Below are 16,123 nucleotides of genomic sequence, written 5' to 3'. Positions count from 1 at the left end.
TGATACAGGTGTTATTCTCCAGTGATACAGGTGTTATTCTCTCCTGATACAGGTGTCATTCTCTCCTGATACAGGTGTCATTCTCTCCTGATACAGGTGTCATTCTCTCCTGATACAGGTGTTATTCTCTCCTGATACAGGTGTCATTCTCCAGTGATACAGGTGTCATTCTCTCCTGATACAGGTGTTATTCTCTCCTGATACAGGTGACCCTCTGAAATGACCCTTTTTCCAGTCACACTTCATATTATGGACACTTGTTTCTTCTCCTTTTTTAATCTCGTCTCTCAGGGCAACAAAGAAAAATTGGGTGATGCCATTAAATCGCATTAGTTCGTGACCTGCCCCCACCATGGGGGGGGTTGTGTGGGGGGGGTGGGGGGGTTGTGGGGGGGGGGGGGTGCTGACGCCATCCGAGCCTATAAAACAGAGCGAGCGCTGCTTTTCTGCCAAACGCACCCTGACAGACCAGCGCAGCACCTCCCACAGCAAAGACATCAAAGGTAAGCTTGCTCCCTTTGTCCTGGTCACACCAAAGTTGTGACTCTTCTCTTCTCTCCCTCCATCAGATGAACGGGGGATTTGGCATCTGTTGTGTGTCGCTCATCTTCTGCGCAGCTTTGTCTGAGACCATCGGCGTTGTCGTTGCGGTAAGTTCACCGTGTTTAGCAGCAGATCAAAGGTAGAACAAAGATATCAATTATGCTTCATTGTCAGAAGAAGATGTGAAGTGATCATAGATGCAGTAACTGTTCAGGGGAGTTACCGTAGTTCTGGATGTTAGAACTACGTTAGAACTATGTTAGGGTTAGGGTTAACCTCACAAAGGGGGACAGAGTCCTAGGGTTAACCTAACCCTAACCCTAACCCTTCAGGTCCAGGTTAGGTTCACTCTAACCCGAACCCTCATGTCCTCCTACATGAGAGACCAGGAAGGAGGCTCCTTGTCCTGCTCTTGTCTCCCTATGAAGTTACTAGGTACTAACTCATTCAGCTCCAGCTGTGTACGAACATCATTTATGAATATTAGAGCAGATAAAGGTAAACAAGTCTTGTTTGTTCATGCTGTGCCTGCTCATGCCTAAAGGAATAAACATGCTTATTACATAGTTCTAATATCACAGGAAATTCATGAGTAATAAACTAAACAAAGAGGGAGCAGAGAGAGAAAGAGAGAGAGAGGGGAGAGGGCGAGAGAGAGGGAGAGAGAGGGAGAGAGAGAGAGGGGAGAGGGAGAGAGGGGGAGAGGGCGAGAGGGGGAGAGAGAGGGAGAGAGAGAGAGAGAGAGGGGAGAGGGAGAGAGAGAGAGAGAGGGGGGAGGGGTGGAGAGGGGGATGAGCGTAGAGAGGGTGGGGGAGGGCGAGAGGGGAGAGAGGGGAGAGAGAGGAGAAGAGAGAGAGTGAGGGACAGAGGGGAGAGGGAGAGAGAGGGAGGAGAGAGAGAGAGGGAGAGGGAGGCGACGGGGAGAGAGGGGAGAGAGGGAGAGAGAGGGGGAGGAAGGGAGAGAGAGAGGGGGAGAGGAGAGAGAGGGAGGGAGAGAGAGGGGAGAGACGAGAGGTGGACCGAGAGAGAGGAGGACAAAGGGGGACCAGAGCGGAGCGACAAAGGGGGACAGAGAGAGAAACAAAGGTGGACAGAGAGAGAGAGGACAAAGGGGGACAGACGAGAGAGGACAAAGGGGGGCAGAGAGAGAGACAGAGGGGGATCGAGAGAGCGACAAAGGGAGGGGGACAGGAGAGAGAGACAAAGGGGGACAGAGAGGAAGACTACAAAGGGGGGGCAGAGAGAGACACAGGGGGACAGAGGCGATGATAACACCGGATGTTCGAGTGTTTAAAGAGAAAGAACGTGGTCTCCACACCCTGCAGGCGAACGGAGAAGCGCGGCTGGACCCTGAACAGTGCCGGGTACCTGCTGGGGCCCCGTAAGTACAGAACACTCTCACACTTTGGTCGTTGACCCCAAGAACTGAAGGAAGGAGCAGATTTAGGTCCTCACCTGCATCCTGTTACTAGTGATGGCTGCTGATTTAAACTAGTAAACCATAGCAAAGCTTTAGTAACCAGGATCAACTGCTCACATGTTCAGACAGAGGTGGAGAACCTTCAGCAGAACACACATGTTCTTGCTTCTAAGACTGTAGCTCTGCTTTGACTTTGGTGACACTAACAGCTGGAACATTATGGGATGCTTTCATGTCTTCATTGAACTTTCTCTGCTTTGTTCTTGTGGATTGCTTTCATCTCAGTTCTGATGACACGGTATCACCTTTTGTTGCCTGACAAGCTGGTAGTTGTCAGACCTAGTGTGGCCCCTAGTCTGGCCCCTAGTGTGGCCCACTGGTCATGGCCCACTGGTCATGGCCCCTAGTGTGGCCCACTGGTCATGGCCCACTGGTCATGGCCCCTGGCCATGGCCCCTAGTGTGGACCCTGGTCATGGCCCCTGGTCATGGCCCACTGGTCATGGCCCCTAGTGTGGCCCCTGGTCATGGCCCACTGGTCATGGCCCCTGGTCATGGCTCACTGGTCATGTCCCCTAGTGTGGACCCTGGTCATGGCCCACTGGTCATGGCCCCTAGTGTGGCCCCTGGTCATGGCCCACTGGTCACGGCCCCTAGTGTGGCCCCTGGTCATGGCCCACTGGTCATGGCCCACTGGTCATGGCCCCTAGTGTGGACCCTGGTCATGGCCCACTGGTCATGGTCCCTAGTCATGGCCCACTGGTCATGGCCCCTAGTGTGGCCCCTGGTCATGGCCCCTAGTCATGGCCCACTGGTCATGGCCCCTGATCATGGCCCACTGTTCATGGCCCCTAGTGTGGCCCCTAGTCATGGTCCACTGGTCATGGCCCCTGGTCATGGCCCACTGGTCATGGCCCACTGGTCATGGCCCCTAGTGTGGCCCCTGGTCATGGCTCACTGGTCATGGCCCCTAGTGTGGACCCTGGTCATGGCCCACTGGTCATGGCCCCTAGTGTGGCCCCTGGTCATGGCCCACTGGTCACGGCCCCTAGTGTGGCCCCTGGTCATGGCCCACTGGTCATGGCCCACTGGTCATGGGCCACTGGTCATGGCCCCTAGTGTGGACCCTAGTCATGGCCCACTGGTCATGGTCCCTAGTCATGGCCCACTGGTCATGGCCCCTAGTGTGGCCCCTGGTCATGGCCCCTAGTCATGGCCCACTGGTCATGGCCCCTGGTCATGGCCCACTGGTCATGGCCCCTAGTGTGGCCCCTAGTCATGGCCCACTGCTCATGGCCCCTGGTCATGGCCCCTAGTCATGGCCCATTGGTCATGGCCCCTAGTGTGGACCCTAGTCATGGCCCACTGGTCATGGTCCCTAGTCATGGCCCACTGGTCATGGCCCCTAGTGTGGCCCCTGGTCATGGCCCCTAGTCATGGCCCACTGGTCATGGCCCCTAGTGTGGACCCTAGTCATGGCCCACTGGTCATGGTCCCTAGTCATGGCCCACTGGTCATGGCCCCTAGTGTGGCCCCTGGTCATGGCCCCTAGTCATGGCCCACTGGTCATGGCCCCTGGTCATGGCCCACTGGTCATGGCCCCTAGTGTGGCCCCTAGTCATGGTCCACTGGTCATGGCCCCTGGTCATGGCCCCTAGTCATGGCCCATTGGTCATGGCCCCTAGTGTGGACCCTAGTCATGGCCCACTGGTCATGGTCCCTAGTCATGGCCCACTGGTCATGGCCCCTAGTGTGGCCCCTGGTCATGGCCCCTAGTCATGGCCCACTGGTCATGGCCCCTAGTGTGGCCCCTGGTCATGGCCCACTGGTCATGGCCCCTAGTGTGGCCCCTGGTCATGGCCCCTAGTCATGGCCCTCTGGTCATGGCCCCTAGTGTGGCCCCTGGTCATGGCCCACTGGTCATGGCCCCTAGTGTGGCCCCTGGTCATGGCCCACTGGTCATGGCCCCTAGTCATGGCCCACTGGTCATGGCCCCTAGTGTGGCCCCTAGTCATGGCCCACTGGTCATGGTCCCTAGTCATGGCCCCACTGGTCATGGCCCCTAGTGTGGCCCCTGGTCATGGCCCCTGGTCATGGCCCACTGGTCATGGTCCCTAGTCATGGCCCACTGGTCATGGCCCCTAGTGTGGCCCCTGGTCATGGCCCCTAGTCATGGCCCACTGGTCATGGCCCCTAGTGTGGACCCTAGTCATGGCCCACTGGTCATGGTCCCTAGTCATGGCCCACTGGTCATGGCCCCTAGTGTGGCCCCTGGTCATGGCCCCTAGTCATGGCCCACTGGTCATGGCCCCTGGTCATGGCCCACTGGTCATGGCCCATTGGTCATGGCCCCTAGTGTGGACCCTAGTCATGGCCCACTGGTCATGGTCCCTAGTCATGGCCCACTGGTCATGGCCCCTAGTGTGGCCCCTGGTCATGGCCCCTAGTCATGGCCCACTGGTCATGGCCCCTAGTGTGGCCCCTGGTCATGGCCCACTGGTCATGGCCCACTGGTCATGGCCCCTGGTCATGGCCCCTAGTCATGGCCCATTGGTCATGGCCCCTAGTGTGGACCCTAGTCATGGCCCACTGGTCATGGTCCCTAGTCATGGCCCACTGGTCATGGCCCCTAGTGTGGCCCCTGGTCATGGCCCCTAGTCATGGCCCACTGGTCATGGCCCCTAGTGTGGCCCCTGGTCATGGCCCACTGGTCATGGCCCCTAGTGTGGCCCCTGGTCATGGCCCCTAGTCATGGCCCTCTGGTCATGGCCCCTAGTGTGGCCCCTGGTCATGGCCCACTGGTCATGGCCCCTAGTGTGGCCCCTGGTCATGGCCCACTGGTCATGGCCCCTAGTCATGGCCCACTGGTCATGGCCCCTAGTGTGGCCCCTAGTCATGGCCCACTGGTCATGGTCCCTAGTCATGGCCCACTGGTCATGGCCCCTAGTGTGGCCCCTGGTCATGGCCCCTGGTCATGGCTCACTGGTCATGGCCCCTAGTGTGGCCCCTGGTCATGGCCCGACTGTCACACTGAATCAGCTCACGTGTCGTATCATTGTTTTGTGGCCCCCATTTAATGACGCAAGCGTCGTCCCTCAGACGTCGTCCCTCAGTGTGTGGATGCCTGCGGGTGTGTGAGGGTTCTTCCTGTGGATATCCAAGATATCCAAGGTAAGATTTGACTGGACTGTTTTTATCCTTGAACAGAAAAATCAAGGAAAACAGGGAAAAACAAAGAAAAAACAGTCCAGTCAACACAGGAATCTTACCTTGGATAACTGACCTGGATGGATGAACCAAGAAAGGACATGGTTTTAAGGTTGAGGTTAGAACTGGGTTATGGTCAAGGGTTAGGGTTAGGGTTAGGATACAGTGGGTGGGGTTAGGATACAGTGGGGTGGGGTTAGGATAAAGTGGGTGGGGTTAGGATACAGTGGGGTGGGGTTAGGATACAGTGGGTGGGGTTAGGATATAGTGGGGTGGGGTTAGGATAAAGTGGGTGGGGTTAGGATACAGTGGGTGGGGTTAGGATACAGTGGGGTGGGGTTAGGATATAGTGGGGTGGGGTTAGGATAAAGTGGGTGGGGTTAGGATACAGTGGGTGGGGTTGAGGAATTAGTTCGTAGGAGCTGAATAATGTGTGTCTATTGTAAAGTCCTCACAAAGATAGGTGTGTGTGTGTGTGTGTGTGTGTGTGTGAAGCCCAGGTAAAGGTTGCTCCTGCCTCATCCTGTGTTTCAGGTCGTATTGATCACCTAATTCAGATAAAGGATTCTCCCAGGTCCAGAGGCAGAGACGAGCTGCCGGCTCCATGTAAGACAGAAGGCTGCCGCTGCAGGCTCTTGCTCTCCGCTGGGAATTGTCTTGCTTTTCTTTGCTCTCCGCTGGGAATTGTCTTGCTTTTCTTTGCTCTCCGCTGGGAATTGTCTTGCTTTTCTTTGCTCTACTCATTTGTCAGCAGTGGATCTGCTCATCCTGCACTTCTTTATTCCTTTATTCTCTTTATCTTTATCTTCCCTCTTGTGCTTTAAACCAAAGAAAAGGTGTTGAGGAAGTGGAACACACACCTCCATCATGTCACCATGTCACTGTGAGGGACGAGTGTGAGCCTTGATTCCTGATTCTGAGCAACATTTGTGCCACGAGGGGCAGAAAAAGGCAGATTGTGAGCGTTTAGCCTTGCCCCCATGTGTGACGGCTCCTTCACACATCTGCAGCTCCTCACAGACAAAGCTGTGGTTCTGTTGGTGCTCCTGAGCCTGACACCCCCACAGGAGGTCAGAGGAAACCTCATCATCACCACTTCAACCAACATCAAAAGACAGCATGGCTGCTCAGAGCAGCTTCAACAGGAAGGGCTAGGAGCCACCCGCTAAGGTGCTAGCAACACTCTCCCACCCCGACGAGGCTGCATCCATCCTTCTGTTGCACCATCCATCTTCCTCTCTGGCAGCTTCCTGCTCAACACCCAGAACCAGGTCCATCCTCCACCTTCCCTCTTCTTCCTGCTTTTTCTTTTTAATTCCATCTTTTGAAATTTTTGTTGTTCTTTCATCACAATTCCGAGAGCCAAGATTCCTGCAGTCGGTTCGTAAAAGTTTGGGATTTGACCCAAACACTTACAAAGCAGATGCTATGCTAACATGAACAACAATGTCCTTGAGCTGTACTAGCACATATGCTCTGTTAGCCTAACCCAACCTGTCCTTCATGTTGTCCTTTCACAGCCTCAGAAAAGAAGAATTGAACTGCAATTATTTCCAAGGCATCTTTTCAGTTTTAGATATTTTTGGGAAAAATTGCTTAAATCCACATGAATTAAATGGAATTTGATTCAATTTGCTGACTCCTGGTGATCTAGATGGAATAGATGGACACAGGACGCTGGGAGACAAATCTGGTCTGGCTGGGAAGAGGGACGCAGCTCAGGAAGAGGACGTCAGGACAGGTTTGTTGTTCACACACCGCGTCAAGACGCTTTCAAAGGTGCTCAGTTTGAATCAAAGGATTTTAATAGCCTGGTTAATGTTTGGCTTTATCGCCTTGCCATTAACATGGAATACACACTTAATAAACATCCTTAAGTCAAGTGTCCACCCCAGAACTCCAACACGAGCACGGCTGCGGCGCCCTGTTAGCTGTAGCGGAGGTATGTTCATCTGACAGCTGGTGCTGCTCACCTGGCCAATAGAACGGCCGGTGCTGCTCACCTGGCCAATAGAACGGCCGGTGCTGCTCACCTGGCCAATAGAACGGCCGGTGCTGCTCACCTGGCCAATAGAACGGCTGGTGCTGCTCACCTGGCCAATAGAACGGCCAATAGAACGTCTGGTGCTGCTCACCTGGCCAATAGAACGGCCAATAGAACGGCTGGTGCTGCTCACCTGGCCAATAGAACGGCCGGTGCTGCTCACCTGGCCAATAGAACGGCCAATAGAACGGCTGGTGCTGCTCACCTGGCCAATAGAACGGCCGGTGCTGCTCACCTGGCCAATAGAACGGCCAATAGAACGGCCGGTGCTGCTCACCTGGCCAATAGAACGGCTGGTGCTGCTCACCTGGCCAATAGAACGGCCAATAGAACGGCCGGTGCTGCTCACCTGGCCAATAGAACGGCCAATAGAACGGCCGGTGCTGCTCACCTGGCCAATAGAACGGCCGGTGCTGCTCACCTGGCCAATAGAACGGCCAATAGAACGTCTGGTGCTGCTCACCTGGCCAATAGAACGGCTGGTGCTGCTCACCTGGCCAATAGAACGGCCAATAGAACGGCCGGTGCTGCTCACCTGGCCAATAGAACGGCCAATAGAACGGCCGGTGCTGCTCACCTGGCCAATAGAACGGCCAATAGAACGGCTGGTGCTGCTCACCTGGCCAATAGAACGGCTGGTGCTGCTCACCTGGCCAATAGAACGGCCGGTGCTGCTCACCTGGCCAATAGAACGGCCGGTGCTGCTCACCTGGCCAATAGAACGGCCGGTGCTGCTCACCTGGCCAATAGAACGGCCGGTGCTGCTCACCTGGCCAATAGCAGGCAGAGCTGCTCTGCACCGTGATGGTTCTGGTCCATCAAGCAGTTCTGTGCATGTGCTGATTCTTTCTTCTTCCCGTCAGTCCCGTCCACATCAGGAGCAGCTTCCTGTAGCTCCTCCTGCTGCTTCTGTCTGTTTAAACGTTCTTCAGCGTCAGTGAAGCTGTGGACTCTAACTCCAGTCATGTTCCTCCCAGGGGCCCTGAGGATAGCAGATGGAGACGTGATCCACACACTCCTTGACTTCCTGTCTTACCTCAAACTTAAAGGTAAAAACCCTCACGCCTCCATTTGTTTTAGCTCCTTTGAGCTCCTGGATCACGTTGATTGTTTATTTCTCTCTTTCTTTAGTTCGGTGGACATTTTGTTCATTTCTGACGTGTCACTTTGAGGATTGTGTTTCATTTCCTGGCGCCCCCCCTTTGTGCACCCATATATCAAACCCTTGTTCTTCCTGTCTGTGTCCTTGGTACCTTTATTTGTCTTTGACCTTGGCCTCCTGGTCCAGGGTTAGCTGAGTCAGCTCCTCTCAGACAAAAGCTAATTAGCTGTGCTGTCAGAGTAGCTCCAGGAAGACCAGACAATGCCCAAGAACATGGTACATCCATTGGGGGGGAGTCTTGCTCTGACGCACATTGGGGAGGTGGGGGGAAATGAAATAACACGCCTGGTTTTGTGCTGAATTCTGCCTCTTCGGTCTGAAGAACACGTCCTAGGTTTAGTCAAATAAAACAACTCAAGAGAAAGGAGAGTGACGTTGAAGGTTTGAGTAGAGCTTCTGCCGTTCTTGCTGCTCATCTGAGGTCACTTCCTGTGGTGTGATGTGTTGCAGACATGGGGGCCCTGGACAGCCTTCCGTCCTCGGTGACATCGGAGGAATTAAATCCGTAATGCTGCTCCCCTCCACGTGGTCCATCTGCTCTCTTCTTATTGGGACTGACTTTGTTCTCCGACCAAAGACTTGATGCTCTGACTCTTTGTGGCAGGACAGACAGTTCCACCATTTCCTGATCTTTCTGTGCAAATAAAAGTTTCTGTATTGACTCTGCTTCCATGTCCTGTGACACCAACGGCTGTTCTCTCCTGCTCGCTTCCTCCCACTGATGGACCAGAATGGACTAAATAAAGAAATTGCACCAGACAAGTGGATTATTTTCCCATCATAAACCATATTTTAGCACGATAAATATCAAACTAGAATTAACAGGAAGTTTGTAAAACACTGAAATTATTGCTGTTTCACAACAGTTGATGAATCAGACTGTTGAATATGCTGAAGATGTTTCACGGGTCCAAAAACGAAGACCCGGAAGCCAGAAGCCAGTCTGGCGCCGCCCCTGAGGGGTGGGACCATCTCACCATCTTCTGGTGTGGGGTGAACTCGCTGGGGGAGCCGGGCCGACACCTCCGGTCCACCAGTGAGGCGCCTCACGGTTGGCAGGAGCCAGTCATCATCAGAGCTGGTCCATAAAACTGGGTCTCACAGAGGGAAACCCAGAACTCAGCAGAACCAGCAACAGCAGAACTCAGACACAGAAAGAAAACCAGAGAGGGTTAGACCAGGAAAAGTGAGGGGTGGGGCGCTAACCCTAACCCTCTGTTGCCCAGAGTGTGTGTGTGTGTGTGTGTGTGTGTGTGTGCGTGTGTGCGTGTGTGTGTGTGCGTGTGTGCGTGTGTGCAGGCACCCACAGTTTGCAGTACCAGGAGTTCAGCAGGCTCCGAGTCCTGATCTCAGATCTGCAGGAGAGACAAAAAGAGAAGACAGCTGGTTCAGATTTGCAGCCTGACCACTGGGGGGCAGCACTCACCTGCATGATTGGATTCACTGTTTCTCCTCAAACTCCTCAAAATCAATTCATTGTGTGTTTTTCTGCTTCCTCTTCTGTAAACTGGAGTAAAAGCTGGAATAAATGGCTGAATTGCTGTGTGTGGTCTGCTGTTGTCCACCAGGGGGCAGCACTGCTGACCGTGACTTTGTTGTGACAAAGGAAAGAACTGGGCGACCTTCTTCATGGTCCAGTCAAGGTCAAAACTCACCAGAAGCCGGCAGTCCATGTATACCTGCCTGCAGCTCCATTGGCCCAAAATTGAGACTGCAGTCCAGGCCTCTGGTCCCAGGACCAGTCCAGGCCTCTGGTCCCAGGAGGGTTCCAGGACCAGTCCAGGCCTCTGGTCCCAGGAGGGTTCCGGGACCAGTCCAGGCCTCTGGTCCCAGGAGGGTTCCGGGGCCAGTCCAGGCCTCAGAATGATGACAAGCTGTCAGAGTTTGTGCCCCTGGCAGGTGGGCCAGCCACAGATAACTGTCCCAAATGGGTCGCAGCAACATGTGAACCAGCCTCCAGTGCTTCAGGGTAACAAATAAAGAGGCTCAAGTCAGCTGAGATTAGTGTTATTAGCAAAAGAACTCACATGAAAGTTTTTCATGAAATCTTCAGGAAATGTTGATAATGGGCCGAGAAGTTCTGGTGATGTTCTAGATTCAGGTCAGATCAAAGCCAAAGAACTGTACTGTGTCATCCTTGTATTCCGACTTGCTCTGTCGTAAGAGTGTTGGTTACAATAGGTTAGGGTTAGTTTTTGGTCAGTCACATAATACAAATATCAACATAATGTTTGTACGAGAGCCCAGTGATGCTGGATTTGGTACAAGAAGCCGGCCTGCGGGTGCTCATGGTCAGGCACCCTGACCAGGATGTACCTAGACTGGCAGCACAGGTGAAGCAGGTGACGCGGGTGCTCATGGTCGGCCACCTGACCAGGATGTACCTAGACTGGCAGCACAGGTGAAGCAGGTGACGCGGGTGCTCATGGTCGGCCACCTGACCAGGATGTACCTAGACTGGCAGCACAGGTGAAGCAGGTGACGCGGGTGCTCATGGTCGGCCACCTGACCAGGATGTACCTAGACTGGCAGCACAGGTGAAGCAGGTGACGCTGGTGCTCATGGTCTCCCTCCACAACGGCGCCCGGAGGCCGATGCTATACTTGACGATGGCGTGGAGAGAACTATCGTGCCCTTCGGAGTGGTGCGGCAGCTCAACCTGAGACTGACTGGTTTAAATATTAAATACATAGCATTTACCGTCGTGTGTCGCGTCCCCCGACACAGTATGATGTATATGAGGTCGTATAATTGAACAAACTATATGCAAAGGATATGTGTATGTCCTTTTATATAATTTAATACAATCAATAACAACCCCTAAGAATTTTAGATCAGTTTTTGATGGTGTGTAAACGGTGCTGCTGACACACAAGGTCGGTGTGGCATCGCTCCTCGTGGGAAAGTGATCCAGGGATCCAGGGATCCAGGGATCCAGGGATCGTCCTTTTGTTGGATGTGAATGTTTTTGAGAATTTGGGTTCACAAGAGTCAGGTGACCATTTTTGGTATTTAGGGCGTATTAACTAAGTGGATTTGGAAATGTAACCCTCTGATAAACACAGACTCTCTGAGACCGTTTCTAACCCTGGAGATCAGGTGCTCGCTTTATAGCCACTCCCAGCTTCACCTTTCCAGGTAAAAGTCACAGGTCCCATAAAGGAGCTGCGATCCAGGCAGGACCCCTAAGAGCTGACACAAGATCTTAATTAACTCAGGTAGTGAAGAGGTGCAGCTCGTTCCTCCTAACGAAGGGCGCCTGGTGACCCAGGAAGAGACCAGAACAACGGGGAACAGAACCTGAGAAGATACCATTGACCCACGTTCACCACAACGCCGAAGAAACGACCCAACGCTGGTGAGCTGGAGGCTGGGTTCTGGGTTCTGATTGGTGACCAGCTGCAGGTGTGACGGGCCCAGTGAAAGGTCCCCAGGTGAGTCCACTCAGCTCTGCCACATTCATCTCTGGGGTTCCACCTGCTTCCCTGAAGAAGTGGAATTGATTGTATCAGATCAAGCTTTGATACAGAACCGGTGACAAAGGGCAGCCCGGTCCAACATGCACCGTAAACAGGTCTGACTTACTGATGGCAATGTGACCCAGAGAGCGCCGGCCTAAGGACGTATACAGGACGTATACATCCTCAATGTTATGTTCATCTTAATGGTGGGTAGAGGGACCCCCCTTGGTCCGGCCCGTCACCTAGGACCTGCACACAAAGCCCTCCACCACAGGAAGGTGGCGGTCGAGTTTTGAACGCTTGGTTTGGGTCCTTTCTGTGGCCTCCCTCTGAACCAGGGCCAATAAACAGACAATAAGTTGTGGAAGTGGATGAAGGCCAGTCTGGTTCCGGAGGAGCGTCGCTCTGCAAACACACAGCAGATCGTCCATGTGTGGGAACATTTGCTGATTAGGCTCGTTGCTGCCAGTGAAGCTGCTAATGAAGCTGCTCATCAGGCTCCTTCACCTTGGGGAACATTACCCACAGATAGTCCTTGTCAAGCTTCAACATCCTGTTGAGATCATTTATTGGTTGAATCTTTTATCTCATACATATTAACAATAAAACTGTGGATTTCATCAACACCGAAACTTCTGTTAACATCATTCTAAAATCCCATTAGACGTAAATGTAGCTTTAGCCTGTTTTAGCCCCAGCAGCCCCCAGTCATCGGCCATGTTCCTGAGTGCAGACAGTGTAACGTCTGTATAATCAATATACAGATTCTCCAGTCCTGATGGCTACAGAGTCACGGTGTTCTCCTGATTCTCCAGTCCTGATGGCTACAGAGTCACGGTGTTCTCCTGATTCTCCAGTCCTGATGGCTACAGAGTCACGGTGTTCTCCTGATTCTCCAGTCCTGATGGCTACAGAGTCACGGTGTTCTCCTGATTCTCCAGTCCTGATGGCTACAGAGTCATGGTGTTCTCCTGACTGCCAGAGATGCGGGCGAGGTTTCCGTTATGGCTGAGTGTGGTGGAGCTGTTGGCCCTGTACAGCTGGCTGTTAGCCGGGTCGCTGGGGTTAGCGCTGGTGCTCCTGGACATGTGCTGCAGGTCTGAAGGTGTGAGGCAGTCGTTCTCCAGGATGATGTCCACATCGTCCTCCTCCTCCTCGCTGTCACCATCTGGAGCACTCTTGCTGTGGGAACAACAGAATTAGAGCAGTTAGCATTTGGGTGAAAGCACGTTTGTGTCGTCAACGTCCAGTCCAGGATGTCCACACAGCTTCAGAGGTTTGACAGTTACCACCAAACCACATCCTCTGTGTTGTCAACATGATGAAGATGATCCCACAGAAGAGAGCAGAAACAGGAGTCATGTGACGTCCCCGTCCGTTTCTCCAGGTGGGAAACTTCAGTACCTGGCAGCGTTAAGGTTGTTCTGCGAGACGGGCACGGACCAGCTGTTTTTACTGCCTCGATGCACCACGTTGTTCCTCTGGTTGGCTGGTTTAACAGTCACAATCAGGTTGTGGCTGTTGGCCACCAGCATGTCAGTGACCTGAGACAATAAAGTACAGAAAGCAGAAACATTTCAAGGCTTCTAATGTTCAGGGAAATCTGGAATCCCTCACATCTGATAGCTGTGGCCCTTTAAGTCCATCTGGTCACATATGAGCCAGGATTTACCTGGTCCAAGGATTTCCCTGCTACATCAATGCCGTTGACCTCCAGAATCTCATCACTGACTCCCAGCAGCCCGGTGCTTTCTGCCAGTCCCCCACGGACCAGACGAGATATGAACACTCCCGGAACCTAGGAAACAAATACCAGGGTTCCATTTCAACTTAGCACATGGTCAAGCTGGAAAACACTCTGGAACTAACCCTAACCCTAACCATAATTAACTCTGGAACTAACCCTAACCATAACTAACCCTAACCCTAACTAACCCTAACAATAAACCTAACTAACCCTAACCCTAATTAACTCTGGAACTAACCCTAACCATAACCATAATTAACTCTGGAACTAACCCTAACCATAACTAACCCTAACCCTAACCATAATTAACTCTGGAACTAACCCTAACCACAACTAACCCTGACTAACCTTAACAATAAACTTAACTAACCCTAACCCTAATTAACTCTGGAATTAACCCTAACCATAACTAACCCCAACTAACCCTAACAATAAACCTAACTAACCCTAACCCCAACCCTAACAATAAACCTAACTAACCCTAACCCCAACCCTAACAATAAACCTAACTAACCCTAACCCTAACAATAAACCCAACTAACCATAACCCTAACTAACCCCAACAATAAACCTAACTAACCCTAACCCTAATTAAGTCTGGAACTAACAATAACCCTAACTAACCCTAACAATAAACCTAACTAACCCTAACCCTAATTAAGTCTGGAACTAACAATAAACCTAACTAACCCTAACCCTATCTAACCCTAACAATAAACCCAACTAACCATAACCCTAACCCTAACTAACCCCAACAATAAACCTAACTAACCCTAACCCTAATTAAGTCTGGAACTAACAATAACCCTAACTAACCCTAACAATAAACCTAACTAACCCTAATTAACTCTGGAACTAACCCTAACCCTAACTAACCCTAATCCTAACTGTGTCCATAGCAAAGGCTTTCTTTATGTCCTTATTTTTACTTGGCCCAGACGGCACCGGTCTCCAACAGTTCTGAACCACTTTAATATTAAGTGTAAATCAGCCCAAAGCTGCTCTTGGTACCATCGATGGTACCATTGATGGTACCATCGATGGTACCATTGATGGTACCATTGATGGTACCATTCAGAACCCCCATAGATGAGTGGCAACAATTTACCAAATCTCTTTAGAAGATAAAGATTCTTTCACAAATCTACTTTCATGCCCTTATTCACTGTTGATTACACCCTCATTTTACACCCTAATTTTACACTCTAATTTTACACTAATTTTACACTCTAATTTTACACTCTAATTTTACACTAATTTTACACTCTAATTTTCGATTGTATTTGTATTGACAGGGTAGTACATTAGATAGGTTAGTAGTAGTTGTGTGACTGATCAATAATCCGTAATTTATGAAAGAATATTACAGCCATTCATGGGGAAAAAGTGAGGGGAGAGAATTTTTTCATCCTGCACTTCAACCAACTTCAACTTCCTGACGTCACCGTGGCGACCCGATCCTTATCTGACACCTGATTAAGTTTAATATGAGCTGGTTATCAGATAGTGATCTGATTAGGAGAAATCAGATGAACACAGCTTTGATCCAGTAGATCTAGTAATCTGATTGATTTGGTTCATTTATTTCAGTGTGTAAAAATTCTCCATTTCCAAATCATTTTTTCTTATTCTTCCCATTGTTATGGTCGTGATGATGATGATGATGATGATGATGATGATGATGATGATAATGATGATCATTATTAGGAATGTGGGGGTCCAAGGTTCCGGGTTGTGGTTTTGTTGTTCCTGCAGGGGGCGTGGAGGAGCTGCAGGGGGGGTGGAGGAGCTGAAGCAGGGGTGGAGGGGCTGCAGGGGGAGTGGAGGAGCTGCAGGGGGGGTGGAGGAGCTGCAGGGGGCGTGGAGGAGCTGATTGGCTGAAGGGGGCGTGGAGGAGCTGCAGGGGGGGGTGGAGGAGCTGATTGGCTGCAGGGGGGGTGGAGGAGCTGCAGGGGGGGTGGAGGAGCTGATTGGCTGAAGGGGGCGTGGAGGAGCTGCAGGGGGGGTGGAGGGGCTGCAGGGGGGTGGAGGAGCTGAAGGGGGGGTGGTGGAGCTGCAGGGGGGGTGGAGGAGCTGCAGGGGGCGTGGAGGAGCAGCAGGGGGGGTGGAGGAGCTGATTGGCTGAAGGGGGCGTGGAGGAGCTGATTGGCTGAAGGGGGCGTGGAGGAGCTGCAGGGGGGGTGGAGGAGCTGAAGGGGGGGTGGTGGAGCTGCAGGGGGGGTGGAGGAGCTGCAGGGGGCGTGGAGGAGCTGCAGGGGGGGTGGAGGGGCTGAAGGGGGGGTGGAGGAGCTGCAGGGGGCGTGGAGGAGCTGATTGGCTGCAGCTGGTGCTGCAGGTGGGCGCACCTGTGGGCGATCTCCATCAGGCCACCTGTTGAGGGACGGAGCGCCTGTCTGCCCAGTTTGTGAAATAAAAACTAGTTTTTGGACTTTATCACTGCGTTTGCCTGCTTTCGGGTCCTGTAAAAGCCCAAAGCTTAACGAGAGGTCGTTATTTAGCACGTTTGGGAGCCAGACTGGAAGCAGCCTCACTTGTGGTGG

At 52.3% G+C, this 16,123-nt stretch overlaps 2 protein-coding genes across 3 annotated transcripts in view; one reads left to right on the top strand and one right to left on the bottom strand.

Annotated features, from left to right (window-relative positions):
- Window positions 1-395: 395 nt before the first annotated feature.
- Window positions 396-9,134, top strand: gal (galanin/GMAP prepropeptide). The gene is made up of 7 exons (XM_029832111.1): window positions 396-503; window positions 570-661; window positions 1,869-1,924; window positions 5,704-5,775; window positions 6,824-6,910; window positions 8,191-8,262; window positions 8,826-9,134. Exons 2-7 carry the CDS (start codon window positions 570-572, stop codon window positions 8,882-8,884), a joined length of 438 nt encoding a protein of 145 aa, XP_029687971.1. The 5' UTR covers window positions 396-503; the 3' UTR covers window positions 8,885-9,134.
- Window positions 9,135-12,374: 3,240 nt separating this feature from the next.
- The window catches only part of pard6a (par-6 family cell polarity regulator alpha), a 7,308-nt gene continuing 3,559 nt past the window's right edge, over window positions 12,375-16,123 (bottom strand). Inside the window, exons 4-7 of one of the 2 annotated variants that reach the window (XM_029832096.1) lie at window positions 13,509-13,634; window positions 13,241-13,380; window positions 12,780-13,018; window positions 12,375-12,737 (exon numbers count right to left, since the gene is read on the bottom strand). In XM_029832096.1, coding sequence (XP_029687956.1) covers window positions 12,787-13,018; window positions 13,241-13,380; window positions 13,509-13,634 — 498 coding nt within the window. In that variant the 3' untranslated portion in view covers window positions 12,375-12,737; window positions 12,780-12,786. Of the gene's footprint in view, window positions 13,019-13,240; window positions 13,381-13,508; window positions 13,635-16,123 lie in introns of both variants that reach the window. The other variant, XM_029832097.1, reaches the window with a different exon arrangement.

Source organism: Takifugu rubripes, unplaced genomic scaffold, assembly GCF_901000725.2.
Source record: "Takifugu rubripes unplaced genomic scaffold, fTakRub1.2, whole genome shotgun sequence".
NCBI lineage: Eukaryota > Metazoa > Chordata > Actinopteri > Tetraodontiformes > Tetraodontidae > Takifugu > Takifugu rubripes.
This window is presented reverse-complemented; position numbering and strand designations above follow the sequence as displayed.